This window comes from Aegilops tauschii, chromosome 7 (genome assembly GCF_002575655.3).
Source record: "Aegilops tauschii subsp. strangulata cultivar AL8/78 chromosome 7, Aet v6.0, whole genome shotgun sequence".
NCBI classification, from domain to species: Eukaryota; Viridiplantae; Streptophyta; class Magnoliopsida; order Poales; family Poaceae; genus Aegilops; species Aegilops tauschii.
The window spans coordinates 14,998,495-15,013,729 of record NC_053041.3 but is presented as its reverse complement, the minus strand read 5'-3'; the positions used below and the strand labels follow the sequence as shown (position 1 = coordinate 15,013,729).

General features: G+C 45.5%; 1 protein-coding gene and 1 pseudogene across 1 annotated transcript; both read left to right on the top strand.

The window, feature by feature from the left end:
• The first annotated feature begins 1,738 nt into the window (after window positions 1-1,738).
• Window positions 1,739-10,780, top strand: LOC109770246 (putative pentatricopeptide repeat-containing protein At3g15200; annotated as a pseudogene).
• Window positions 4,525-5,088, top strand: LOC141026650 (uncharacterized). Its single transcript, XM_073503491.1, has one exon. It carries the CDS (start codon window positions 4,525-4,527, stop codon window positions 5,086-5,088), a length of 564 nt encoding a protein of 187 aa, XP_073359592.1.
• Window positions 10,781-15,235: the final 4,455 nt, after the last annotated feature.

The following is a 15,235-nucleotide window of genomic DNA, read 5'->3' as shown; positions in this document are numbered from 1 at the left end:
ACACATTTAAAATTGTGATTTATTCTGAATTTCTGAAAAAAGTTTGAAAAAGGATTTTTTTTAAACATGAACATTTTGGACAAAAGGGAACATTTTTTGCATCTGTGAAAAAAATTGAAACTCTATAAATTTTTTTTGAGAAAAGCAAACATTATTTGAAATTTGACATCATTTTCCGAATTTGTGAACTAAATTTGAAAAAAGGAACAGTTTCTGAATTTGCGAACAAAATTTGGAAACATGATTGTCTTCTAAGTTATGAACCTGTTTTGGAAGGTAGACATTTTTTAAATATCACGATTTTTTTGAATTGTGAACAAAAAAATAGGAACATTTTTTGATATTCCAAACAGTTTTTGCATTTTCGAAAAATTTGAAATTCTGAAAAGAAATAGTTACAAAAAATGAGAAGAAAAGGAATTAAAAATGAAAAGGAAATAAAAAGGGAAAAATGAAAAAAAATATAACGAAACAAGAATCAGATAACTAAAAACAAGAAAAAGAAAAATAGAAAAATGTAAATTGGAAAAATAATGGAAAACCGAACAAAACAAAAGAAACAACAGAAAAAAAAACCACACCTGGACCGTTTGGGAACTTCTAGAAGGTTCCCAAAACCAGGATCAATGAAACGCGCAAACGGGCCGACCCATGTAATCGCTCGTCTCGCCATGTGTATGTATGTTTGCACGACATTTTGATGCAAAGTAGTCCTGGCCATCTCCCGCCTGGCCTTGTCGGCCCACCCAGGCCCGGTCCTAAATCCAGGGCCTAGGCCCGATGGGCTTGTCCATGGGCCAGGCTTGGGCCTGAGTTTTGAGCCCATCAGCAGGGCCTGGCCTGGACGGGCTTGGGCTTGGCATATTGGCATTTTAAGGAAGAGGCCCGGCCCACGGCCCTAAGCCCTAAGGGCTTTTCAGGTCTTTTTACCAGATGGGCCGGGCTTGGGCTTGAAAAGTAGGCCCGATGGTAGGGCCTAAGAGGGCCTGGGCCTCAGTTTTCTGCCGTGGGCTTTTTAGGCCCGGCCCAAGCCCGGCCCAGCCAGGCCGTAAAGAGCGTCGTATAGGGTTTTCCCTTAACAATAGCCGCACCCTCTTTGCTCCCTAACATCGTGACGTGGAGGAAAAAAATAAGCATTGTAAATTTTTCACTGCCCACCTTGCACGCGGCCCTGCCGCTGGTAAATCACGACCGACGAGGCGAGGCGGCGCCGGATTCTACTCGGAGCAAGTAAATCTGAGAACGGTTTTGAAAAAACCAGGTAAAATGGTTTGGTTTTTATTCAGGTTTCGATCAGTTCAGGTTTTTTTGGACTGAGTTTTTTCTTAGTTTAGTTTAGTTTGGGTCCACAGAAAAACCAAATCGGGTATAGTTGGTTAGGCTACTCATAGCGGGTAGTATCATATACTAGTATCATGCATATGATACTAGTGTATGATACTACCTTTATAGTGCATAATATCATATAGTAGTATCATATATGAGCTTATTTATTGTCATGCATGACACAAAGTAGCATAGCATTTAACATAATACGGTATCTATCTATGTTACTCTAACCCTCTCTTTCTTCTTTGATTTTCTGCCACATAAGCATGTTTGCGAGTCCCAAGCGCATGATACTACTTATGTTACCCCACTATGACCAGCCTTATGGGTTTAAAAAGTTTGGTCTAATATGGGTGCAAACTATAGGTCTGAACCGGTTCTCGGCCCGGAGTAAGCCCAGTAGAGCCCCACCTCCATCTCCGTCTTGTTCCCGGCTCCCGCACTCCGAGCTAGGTCGCAGCACGCCGCCGCCGCAGCGCCACTCCCCGACGTGGCCGTCGCCTGAGCCGGCGCTCCCAGACGCGGCCGTCGCCCGCGAGATGGCCGGCGGGTAGGCCCGCGACCCTCGCCCGCGAGATGGCCGGCGGGTAGGCCCGCGACCCTCCCATCCCCTTCGTGAGCAGGGCTCCCGGCATCCGCGGCGGCTGCTCCTCTCCCTCGATCGGCGCCGCCGGCTGCTCCTCTGCTTCGTCCTCACGGCCGGCTGCTCCTCTACGTCGTCCTCGCGGGCAGAAACTTGCCAGCTGCTCCTCTGCCAGTCAGGGCCTCAGGCGTGGTCGCGCCCACCCCGCCCTGTACTTGTCGCTGCCGGCCGTGGCTCACCGACGCAGAGCGCCGTTCCTGCAGCCACCGCCGCCACCCGCCAGAGCTGCTCCGCGTCCGCCCCTCCGCGACCACGAGGCGGCGGCTTCCGCGCTGCTCCGGTGAGCTGAAGTCCAACTCTTTTAATTCTGTCTTTTTAGTGTAGATTCAGTACTCTTCTGTGCCAAGTCTGAAGCTGCATTATTTTTGAACATGAACATTCAGGCACTTTACTAGTTTTGTAGCCAGTGATTCTTCTTCTTCTTGTAAGCTACAAACGGTTGGGCTGGGGTGTCAAAAAAAATGATGCAGCAGCAGGTAGATTTAGTGTCGATTTAGCAGCAGCAGGTAGCACTTTGGCTAATCTGCAGACCGTGTGATTACTCTTCAACTCTGGCACCATAAGCTCTTGTACACTGTCTTGTTTCTCAGGAATGCATCTTTTTTCTCAGACCAATGATAAGATGAAGAAATTTCTTACTGCCTTTGAGGTCAACTGTGCTGCCATCTACTCCCTCCGTCCCATAATATAATAGTGTAAAAAATGCTCTTATATTATGGGACAGAGGGAGTATCTTGCTACAAAATCTTAGTCTGTTTAGGCGTATAAATAGGTGTTCTGCCTCTATAATAGTGTTTGTACTGCTACTATAACATCATGTACTGTTTTGTTAGGTGTTACATATTTTTCTTCTAGCCCAGAATTATTCATTTTAGATCTTGTTGCACGATGTGTCATGTATATGACTAGTACTACTATTCCAGCATGCTTATATTTTTGTGAATTGACTAGCTTAGCTAGCAGAGTAGTGTTCTGTTGAAATTTGAGGCATGTCTTTGTTCATAAGTGTCTTTGTTCCCATGCAGTGTGCTCTACAATTTGAACCATTCAATAATGTAATTTTTGTTATGAGATCAGTAGCATGAAACTGTTTGCCCACAATTTTTGTTATGAAATCAGTAGCATGAAACTGTTTGCCCACTCAAATGGAATTTTCATTCAAATTTCTCTTGCTAGCATACTTGTGCATCAGCAGTTCAGGTCCATCCTATCCCTCTCTGCTCATCTTGTGCATCAGCTCATTTTTTTGCTGAATTTGAGTGGAGAGCATGTGCAGTTTTTGATTCAACAGAGAACATGTTTTAGTTTCATGTTTTTTGCTGAATTTTATCCCTTTCGTTTGTTTGATCTTTAAAGAAGAGAAGAAAGAGTTAATTAAGAGAGGAATATCAACCTTCCTCTGTTATGGTTCAGCCAGTATAGAAATCTGAGCTAGCTGAACCCATTTAAGGTTTGAGATCATCTTATATTCAACATGAACATACCATTATGCTTCTCAATTCTGAAAAAGTTAAGATCTGATAGAGTGTCCTGCTGTGTGCAGAGTGTCTTCTGTATTGTCTCACTGTTCAACTGAAGTTGTATTGTTTAACTGTTCAACTGAAGTTGTATTGTTTCACTGTTCAACTGAAGTTGAAAACGGTTTTGTATTGGGTTTAAACCCATGGTTATGTACTAGTTTTAAACTGGTTTGGGTGAAAAACATATTGGGTTTGGGTTTGGTTGGGCTGAAAACAATATTAAATGGTTATGGTTCAAGTTTGGTTTAGAGGGATACACATACAGGTATGGTTTAGTTATGGTTGAGTTATGTAACCATTCTCAGATTTAGGAGCAAGACTGCCGTGCGGCCTCGTGTGCAACGACGGAGCTACGTGGGGGCGAACCTGGGCCATCGCCCCCCAGCGAAAACGATTTTTTTACTACCCCTATGTATTACATAAAGCCCACAACGAGAAGGCCCATGTATCAACTACTACTAGTCTTCGTTGCCTGGAGCTCTGTAGACGAACGAATCCAGCGAGCAGCGACCCAATCCCCTTTGACCTGCCGCCTGCCCTGCGACCGCGGACGCCTCAGCGTGGGGGTGGGGCACCGGCGTCCGGCCGCTGCGGCTTGCCGGCGCGGCCGCGTGGGGGTGACCGCTGGACGCTGGCGGGCGGCCAGCTAGGGCTAGCCGCTGCTGCATCCGCTCCTCCACTCCGGCCTCCTTCCCTGTAGTGCCTCCGCGAGCCGGTGAGCAGCTGCCCTCGTTGGATCTCTGTCTATATCTCGCCTCTGCAAATTGTAGGAAGTTCAATTATTCTGATTCTGAAGTTTATTTCACCTTATTTGAGGAAAAGTTGGGGTATTTATTCAGTTGGAGTTCGTCATGTATTTCACCTTAGTTGAGGAAAAGTTCGTCATGTAGCCAAAATATCTCAATGCATAAATACCCATTTGTTATTCTGATTCTAAGAGCATCGTCATGTATTCTGATTCTGAAGTTCAATTATGCTAATTAGGTCATCTCGTCATGTATTTATTCAGTTGCATTTTGTACTGAATGGAAAATGTTCCGGGTGGAAGTATTCCGTGCAACACTTGATACCCAGCTACATGAATTAGAATTCAGGTTCAATGACAAGGTACTGGATCTATTGACCACTAGTGCTACCCTGATCCCTAAAAATAAATTCAGATCTTTCAAAGCTGATGATATTTGTGAGATAGTCAAGAAATATTATCCAGCAGATTTCACCCAACAGGAAATCTATGGATTGGAGCAGCAACCAAAACACTTTGTTGTGGATGCCTCCAATGATAAAGAGTTGAAAAATGTGTCAACCTTAACAAATCTTTGTCGATATCTCTTTGAGACAGGGAGACATTCTATCTACAATTTGATTGATCGATTGTTGCGATTGCTTCTGACGCTTCCAGTTTCTACAGCAAGTGTCGAGCGAGCATTCTCAACTTTGAGGATCATTAAGACAAGGCTACGTAATACCATGGAAGATGATTATCTAGCCAATAGCTTGCTAGTAAAAATAGAGAGTGAAATCACAGAGAAGTACAGCTATGAAGATGTTCTTATGCACTTTAAGGGTGTAAAAAAACGAAAAGCTAGTCTATAGTGCAGTGTTGCTGTAGTGAACCGAATGCTCCATGGTTAAATGGTATTTTGGTATAGTTCCTTTTGTTATGGAGTATGTTATATATATAACTAAAATTAGAAATGTATTTTGTAAGGCTACTGTGGAGAAGATCAATATAATTGTCTAAGTTTCTCGATATTTGCAATATCTAACTTGCTGTATTCGTCTGATTTTGTATTTGGTTTTTCTTTACAGCTTTGCCCCTCCAGAGATTTCTTTCAAGCTCCGCCACTGCTCCTGTGTGCGCTTTCGCCTCTTTGCCTCCGGCAGGAAAGATGCCGCCGGCGTCGGCCTACGCCGTCCTCGCCGCAGCCTTCAGGACAAAACCCCCCGTCCCCGGTACGCTTCGTATCCACCCCACCTGTTTCTTCATTGGTACCACAGAAGCGAAGTGCCATGCTCTGAAATCTCCGGAGAGATGCTAACTCAAACATTGTCCATGCGCAGTTCCTAGGTGGCTCGCTGTCCTTGGTTCGCGCACGCAGACTGTTCGACAGAATGCGTTGGAGGTGCTTCCTGATGCAGCCTTGCCTCCACGCTTCCACCCAAGCATTGTTCCAAGAGGATATGTTCTCGGATCTCCAAGGCTTTGCCACACCAGCGCTTTGGAGGATTCCCTGGATGCCCGCGTCGGTGAAGTTCTGAGAGTTCTCAAGTCCTGTGCTGCCGATGCTGACCTCGGCAAAGACCTTTTTCAGTTTGCTGATGAGATGGACGAGGACGTTGTTCTGAAAGTCCTCCAGAAGCAGAGGTCCAATTGGCAGGTCGCGCTATTGTTCTTCAATTGGGCAGCTGGGCTGCCTTCGTATGAGCACGGCCCAAGGACGTACACTGAGATGCTCGACATCCTTGGGCGGATGAAGAAGGTCAGGCTTATGAGACAGCTCTTCGATAAGATTCCTGAACAACGCCGTGGGTTGGTCGTAACGAACAGGATGTTTGCTGTCCTGTTGAACCGGTATGCAGGGGCGCACAAGGTGCAAGAAGCGATCGAGGTATTCTACAAGAGGAAGGATTATGGGTTTTGAGGTCAACTTGGTTGGATTCCAGATACTTCTGATGTCGCTTTGTCGGTACAAGCACGTCGAGGAGGCTGAGGCCCTCTTTCTCCAGAAGAAAGATGAGTTCCCTCCTGTCATAAAGAGCTGGAACATCATTCTTAATGGTTGGTGTGTCAAGGGAAGCCTGGCTGATGCTAAAAGGGTTTGGAACGAGATCATTGCATCTAAGCTTAAGCCGGACCTGTTCACATATGGTACGTTCATAAATGCACTAACCAAAGCTGGCAAACTTAGTACGGCTGTGAAACTATTCACAAGTATGTGGGAGAAGGGAATCAATCCCGACGTGGCAATTTGCAACTGTATCATTGACCAATTGTGCTTCAAGAAAAAGATTCCAGAAGCACTTAAGATTTTTGGTGAGATGAATGACCGTGGTTGTCAAGCAGATGTGGCTACCTACAACACTTTGATCAAACACTTCTGTAAGATAAGGCGGACGGAAAAAGTTTATGAGCTTTTGGATGATATGGAGAAGGGATGCTCTCCAAACAACATGACATACACCTACATTCTGAAGACAACTGAGAAACCGAGAGATGTTATGAATTTGATCCAGAGGATGGAGGAATCAGGTTGTAAGTTGGACTCTGACACGTATAACTTAATATTGAACCTTTATGTCAGTATGAAATATGAGAAGGGGGTACAACAAATATGGGAGGAGATGGAGAGGAATGGATCAGGTCCAGATCAGCGATCATTTACTATTCTGGTTCATGGACTTCACTCCCAGGGGCAGCTGGACCAGGCTTTGCAATATTACACGACAATGAAGTCGAGAGGGATGACTCCAGAACCAAGAACAAGGATATTGGTGAAAGCAATACATATGAAGAAGGATGAGCCTGAGACAGAAGATCGATCCCCAAGTATGACTGGGAAAAATCTAAAATTAGATCGTGTATCAGGACTTCTCCATGTTCATAAATAGTCACCGGCAGATTCTGCTTCAGTAATCCTAGCAGAAGGTGCTGAGCATCTGGGTTTACGGAACATAATCTAGTTTGTGTTTGTCCAGGTCACAATGCCCACCCCTTGGGCCAAAAAAATCCACAAGAGAAGAGTCATTGGACAATACGATGCCCCAAAATTTATGCTTTTTGACATGCCACAGCAGGATATGTTTAGGATGTATCGGGCAATTCAGTTGCAGGTACTTGCCTAGATGCTTGTATTCTGGAGATGTATGTGAAATACTTGCATGTGTTTATTTCTTCATGCATTATTTATGTTGTTTGTAGTTTTGTAGTTGTTAATGACATATGAACGCATAAAACAGGGATAAAATAGGTCCAAAATCTTGTAGAAATGAAAAGGTCTGCTAAGTGATGATACTGCTGGTTCGGTGTAGCTAATTTTCAGACCCTCTAGGTGATGCTTTTTCATGTCTAGAATTGACCCTCGAGGTGATGCTTTTTCATGTCTAGCATTGACCCTCGAGGTGATGCTTTTTCATGTGTAGAATTCAGCATGTTAGGCAAGAGCGTCAATCAATCTATACTATAATATTAGACATGAGAGACCAGTCCAATTTTTGTTGTAAAGTGCATGTTGTTTCAGGTCCTCTAAATCAAATTAGATAAAATTAAACTCTTAAATACTCATGTCTGCCTCTGTTTCCTGAATCTTGTTGATTGGAAGATATTCTTGGTTCTGCTTAGTTGATCAGCACCTTGGTTTCAGTTTCAATTCTCTGTTGATTATTCCAGATTTGATCTGGTTAATCCTTCTTGAAGAATTTGTTATTCTTTTGGTCATGGGGCATAATCCTCTCTGCTTTTCAAATTTTCATCACTCTTTCCTTACTCAATGTTTCAGTACATCTTGCCAAAAGAAAGAGCTCCTGTTATGTTGAGTGACACAGATACTGCCAAGTTTTGAACTCATGATCATGACATCAGATGTTTCAATACAAGTCAAACACAACTGACACAAAGATTCATGCGAAATCATGCTGAATAGTAGAAGCATCTTGATTGTAAGCGTTGCACTGAAATGCAAACATGAAAAATGACACATAATTTAGAATCCAATATAAATCTGAGTGCGCACACACTCGGTTCAGTTTCCATTCTTTTGTTCAGCCCAGTGGATTCCTGGCGAGCCCGTGTGCGCCATGCTGATTCTGAATTTTGGCATTCATAGATAGAATTCCGTGCAAAGTATAATGTTGTTGTTGAAGTGTAGGATGATTGGTTTTGATGTCTCTGTTGTTTGTGCGCATGCAGGTGCCAAAGGCGTCTCGATGATACCGACGTGCACAATGTAAGTTTTCCCCATGCAAATTGCATAATTTTTATACATGTTTTTTGTGCAAACATCTGCTGCTGTAGTTGATTTATTATTATTACTGGTTTGTCATACATAGACAACAGCTATTCTAGAATATCATCATCAATTCTCAGGTGGCATATGTATTTCATAAATTTTTGTTTCTCTTATGGTTGAAGTGCACAGGGTATTGTTTGATCTGTTTTCGGATGATACTGATACACACATGAATTGTAAAGACTTAAAATTATGAAGGGTGATTACCAATATATATAGTTGAGAATCTATTTGTGCTAATTGTAATTTGTATATCTATATACTGTTGGTTATTTTCTACTAGAGAATTTGTGGTGGACAAGGTAGTATTAAATATTCAGAGATGATACACATCAGTCAGGAAATGAACAAAAAAGGTGGTACTGATCTTTTAGATAGTTTTTTGTCAATGAGTAAATCAGTGCTCGAGATTAGTTTTGCATCATATAAAATACCAAATATATTTATGTGTAAGCCGTGTGCTTCCCTTGGTGGTGGCAACAGTAGCCTATTCTGTTTGCTCCATGTTTGTTAAAATTCAATGTTGATTCTATCTTTGCACAATCTGAAATATTCTACGAAGGAACTAACGGTTTGAGGCTTACCTTTTATTTATGTTGTAACTGCAGGAAATAGATGACATCGCTGAACTGAACACTGCAGAGGATTTGGATATCCGACCTTCAAAAAAAGCAAAGATTTCTGAATTAGGTGTTATGGAGCCATCACCAATGTCACCAACAATGTCAGCACCTTCTCCGATTTCTGAATGTTTTGAATCGATTGTGCCGGTATCAGATAATCAGATAGATCATGATCCATTGCCATCACCTCCATCACCATCTAGCTCAATATTATCTCCTGTTTTTATTTACATGATGTCAAGGAACCAGATTCAAATAAAGAGTTCAAAGTTGATGAGACATATGATTATCTCCCACAAGGTATTTGTTTTATTTATTATGTATACTTTCGTATTATATATATTATTAAGTTATTTGTTTTTTTTGCAGACTATACATTGACCGACCATGATCTATGTGCTCATATAGCAATAGAATCATCTTTGAGAAAGGCGGCCCGCGGAGCTAGGGCCAGGGCGGTGAGGCTGATGGAGATGGACAAGTTGTACCAGGTTGTCACTTGTCAAGAAGCTCTTCCTCAGCGGGATAGCCCACGGGTAGGCGGTGGCGCGGCGATCACGGCGGTGCACAAGGTCACACGGGGTCCCCGGTCCAGGGCGTTCCAGATGCAGGGCCAGCTCCTAGCAGCTGCGCGTGGCGCCGACGTGGTCAATGCCAAGTTCGCGTGGTATGGCGCTCCGTCGGCGGACGTGGCTGCGGCGGTGGAGCACGGTTTCGGCAGGACAAAGAGCCGGGTCCTTGGCCATCGCGCGCGCGGCGATAACGTCCACCTCAGTCTCCTTATGCGAAGTCAGGTCAGAGTTCTGAATTTGTGATTTTGATCGACGGCAAGCATGAATATAGGCATATAGCTGTAGGATAATTTATCCGACACAGTTACCAATTCAGGATCTGTTCCAAATTGCATTCATATTATCCCTCCGTCCCATAATATAATTGATTCAATGTTATTTTAGCCTTTGGTTTCTATATCTTGATTCATACTCGTAGCTCGAAAATTAGGGGGAGACAAATTTGCATGAACGACAGTAGTAGTTTATCTATGAATGCAGTAATTTTGAGTGGGCAATGGTTTGTGGAAGGGAGGAATATGAGCAAAACTAAATCATGTTTCCTGCTACCTAGAGTCCGGGTGATGAAATATGTTCTGAATGTTCTGTGAAGCAGTGCATAAAGGAACTAACGAGTATGAAATCATTTTTGTGCAGCGCAATGCTAGCAAATGCAGATGAGAACGACGAGGCGCATATTGTGCTGTGCCGTGTTCTGATGGGCCGACCAGAGGTCATCCCAGCCGGGTCCTCCAAGCTCCACCCAAGCAGTGACAATTACGACAGTGCCATCGACAACAAGCAGAACCCACAGTGGTATGTTGTTTGGGGAAAGGACATGAACACGAGGATCCTCCCAGAGTACGTCGTCAGCTTCAAGTGCCCCAGCCTCCATCCGATGAGGGTTAATGAGTGCTCTGTCTGAATTGGTGCTGTAATTGTTCCCAGATGTGCCTGGATCTCATGTTATTATTCGTAGAAATTTTGGGTTTCAAGATCATCCGGAGCGACCTCCGCGCTAAAGAAGCCTTTGCCGGTACGGAAAGAAATCTAGAGAATTGTGTGCGTGTCTTTTTTATATATATAGAAAAAAAGAGTAAGTAAAGTGTGTACGTGAAGTGCTTTTTATTGGCAAGCCTAAATAATGAAAAATAATAAAAAGAATCTTCCCAACCAAGCGACAAAATCTCTCGATAAAAGTCAACATAGTAAAATTAGTTTAAAAAATGTGCATAGTTTTATATATATTCAAGCTTTTAAAAAATGATCAAAATTTCCTAAAAAATACATTTTTTTGAAAAAAAAATATGCATTTCCAAATGTTTGCAAAAACAAGAAGTATTCAGAATATTTTAAAACGTTCAAATAATGTTCTCCCTAAAAAACATCCGAGTTTTAATAAAACATTCAGTTTTAAAAACAAATAAATATTTGTGTTTTTCAAAAAGTAATAAATAAAAATGATTCACAAACTATTCTGTATTAATCTTCCATCAGATAAAGAACGCTAAGAGGGTTTTTTAGCATCCAAACTTCAGACTCTGAAAAACAATAATTAATCTAACTTTATTACAATTTTTTATTATAATTGACTATAAACTATGGTGCATAATATCACATGGATAAGGTTTTGCGGGTTTCTACACCCGTTACAACGCACGGGCATTTGTACTAGTAATTACCAGTTAGCTAATGGTACTACTGAATTGTTAGTATAGTCCATTTGCATTTGTGTGCTGAAGTTGTACCGCCCTTTGTGTCTGTTGAATTTATAGATCTATCAATGAATGGCTACACAGTATTGAACCACCCACTTTTATTTCCTCTGTTTTCTTTGTATTTTTTTATGTTATGTGTCACACCTTCAGGTTCAGTACCGTCAGCTACCTGAACCTGAAGTGTTCCTGGTGCACGTTGTGCGTCGTGGGTTCCCTGGGCTGAGGCCCATGTAAGTGTGAGCGTGTGTGAGAGCAAGGCCGTGGTCCTCGGCCCGTGGTGCTCAGCTACTTAGTCCAGTGTAATCGATGGAATCGCTAAGTTGAATGAGATCAGAACTATCTTCCTCTCCCCTTCGTCCTCACCTACCCTCTCTTCTCTGATCTCCTCCCCCTTTCCCCTTCCCTATCGAACCCTAGCTCGCCGCCGGGGTATTACAGTTGGTAATCAGAGCTTCAAATTTTCTTTTCCCCCACCACCGCGCGCCCCAATCTCTGACCCTCTTGATCGACCTGTAACATCCACCGGGGAGGTGCAGTTTGCTCCGGCGAACAGCGCGAAATCCAACCCGGGGTTAGGTCTGATTCGGAGTGAGATCACGGCGCCATCGTCGAAACCTTCGGCCCAGACTCGCTACCTCATCACCGCTATGGGGGAAAACATCGACAAGCTCCACAGCCTGGTCGAGACGGTTCTCCGCCGCCTCGATGCCCACCAGGCCACCGCCGATGAGCGTTTCGAGTTGCAGCGCGCCTTCAACGAACAAGTTGCCAGCGAGCTCAAGCATCTCACCAAGCAAATCGACCTCACACAGGCCGACGTCGATGAGGCGCGCAAATCTTCTGCGCAAGGGGATCCGGCCACCGCGGGCGATGTTGGGGATCTGTCCGCCGTGGGCGTCGTCACCAACCTCGCGGGCTCCTCTGCGCCATCGCCTTCGCCACCTACACCGCCTGGGGACCCTGGTGTTCCTCTGCTCTCTACCCTCAACAGAACCGCACCACCCCCTGCACCGCCGCTGTACACCGTTGGCGCAGCCCAGCTGCCGTTCGCTCGTTTGGTCAACCATGGACCGCCGTTGCTGTCACACCAGACAGCCACCTCGCAGGAGCGTTCCCATGAGCACTATGCCAAGCCACCCGAACATGATTTCCCAAAGTTTGAAGGGGATGCTCCACGGATTTGGCTGGATCGATGTGTGTCCTACTTTGAGCTCTACCAAGTGCCGCAACACAGCTGGGTGACCACAGCCTCGTTGTATATGGAAGGCATGGCCGCAATGTGGTATCAAGCACAGAAGCAGACGCACCCCATGCTCACTTGGCAGAATTTCCGGGCAGCTGTGGAAGCAGAATTTGGACCGGAAGAGTTTGAAGATCAGATGCACAGTTTGATACAACTGCGTCAGACAGGCACCGTTCAGGAATACCGACAGCAATTTGAAACTACCATGTACCATTTGAAGTCCCTCGATCCGTCGCTGAGCTCCAAGTTTTTTATCTCACAATTCCTGTTGGGACTGAAGGACAAACTGCGTTTGGGCGTCAGGTTGCAGTCACCCACCAGCATCACCAGGGCAGCAGTGTTTGCAAGGATTCAGGAGGAAGAGTTGGAGAAGCAGCGGGTATTCGACATCGACCAGCACTAGTGGGTCGTCCACCGACGCAGGTTCTTCCAGCTCCAGCCCATGCTTGCCCGATCGCTGCCCCATGCCCTAGGGGTGATGATTTTGGTCGCGAGCGCCAACTGCGCGATTTCCGACGCGCCAATGGGCTCTGTTTTCGCTGCGGGGATAAGTACTCCAGGGAGCATCAATGCAAACACACTGGAGTCGTCATGATGATTGAAGTGGGGGATTATGGCGAGATCCTATCTGACGACACAATGCACGCTTTGCAGTTGTTGGAGACACCAGTGGCACAAGAGGCAGAGTGTTGTTCTCTGTCACAAAATGCAGTTACTAGAGACGAAGCTCCTTCCACAATCTGCCTCCGTGCTACGGTTGGAGATCAGGTTATGCCGCTGCTAGTCGACTCGGGGAGCACACACAGCTTCATCAGTCAAACTTTTGCAGACCGTCTGGCTGTGCCCACTGAACCCCTTCCACCTGTCTCAGTTCGCGTTGCAAACGGCCAACGCCTGCACTGTGATCGTTTAGCTCGCCAGTTTGCGTGGCAAGTGCCCGGACACACATTCCACACGGATCTGCGGGTGCTGCAGCTCAGCGCCTATGATGGGGGTCTTGGGATGGATTGGCTCAGCGCCCATAGTCCCATGAACTATCATTGGCTGGAGAAAACAATCTTGTTCGAAACGGAGGGAAAGCAGGTGCTGCTCAGCGGAGTTAAATCAACGGATTTACCGCCCATTTCGCAACTGTATGCCTATGAATTGCATCGAATGGAGGTGGCCAACGATATCTGGACGGCTGCTCTCATTACTGTCGAGCCACATGTCAAGGAATCAACGCCACCAGTGCCACCAAATATTCAGCATGTCCTGAAGGAATACTCAGACGTGTTTGCTGAACCCACCTCACTGCCCCCTCGTCGTCAGTATGATCACGGCATCAATCTTGAGCCAGGCGCGCCCCCAATCAACTCCCGCCCCTATCGATACTCTCCGGCCCAGAAAGACGAAATCGAGAAGCAAGTACGGGACATGCTCGACACTGGTGTGATCACCCATAGCATGAGCCCGTACGCAGCCCCTGTGCTTTTGGTCAAGAAGAAGGATGGAAGTTGGCGTTTCTACATTGATTTTCGTCGCCTCAACCAAGTGACAGTCAAAAACAAGTTTCCCCTCCCCGTGGTGGGCGAGCTGCTTGATGAACTGTCTGGCGCGGCCTTCTTCTCCAAGATTGATTTGCGTTCAGGCTATCACCAAATCCGGATGCGTGCCGAGGACAAGGAGAAGACAACATTCAAAACGCACCACGGCCATTTCCAATTCAGAGTTATGCCATTCGGCCTCTGCAACGTACCTGCCATATTTCAGTGCCTCATGAACGCCATCTTTGGCTGTTACAATCGTAAGTTTGTCATTGTGTTTCTCGATGACATCTTGGTTTTCAGTTTGGACTTGCAGGAGCATGAACAGCACCTACGGCTGGTGCTCGATACTCTGCACCGCCACGAGCTCTACGCCAAGGCATCTAAATGCACATTCGCGCAACCCAGCATCGAATACCTTGGCCACATCATCTCCAAGGACGGAGTGGCCACTGACTCCAGCAAGACCAGCGCAATGCAAGAGTGGCCAATGCCCAACAATGCCACCGAGCAGCGGGGATTCCTTGGACTCACTGGATACTACAGAAAATTCGTCGCTCACTACGGCCTGCTTGCCAAGCCACTCACTCAGCTTCTCACCAAGAAAGGATTCCACTGGGACGATAGCACGCAGGCCGCGTTCGACAGACTCAAGCAAGCGATGGTCAGCACACCGGTCCTCGTGCTGCCGGATTTCACCAAGCCGTTCGCTGTCGAGACCGACGCGTGCGACACTGGAGTGGGAGCTGTCCTGGTTCAACAAGGCCATCCGGTGGCATACATGAGCAAGGCTCTGGGTGTCAAAATCAGAGGCTATCAACTTATGAAAAAGAATTTCTCGCAGTAATGATGGCCGTGGACAAGTGGAGGGCATACTTATAGAGGGGCCCGTTTGAGATTGTCACTGATCACAAAAGCTTGTGTGCACTAGGAGAGCAATCGCTGGATACGGAACTGCAATGCAAAGCCATGTCCAAGCTCGTCGGGCTGCAATTCTCGTTCAGATATAAGAAGGGAGCAGATAATGGCGCAGCTGACGCGCTCTCGAGGGTGGGACACAGACACGCGCTCGA

Bases quoted from the DNA above. Each gene is read 5' to 3' on its own strand.
- LOC141026650 (XM_073503491.1), top strand. From the start codon at position 4,525: ATGTTCCGGGTGGAAGTATTCCGTGCAACACTTGATACCCAGCTACAT.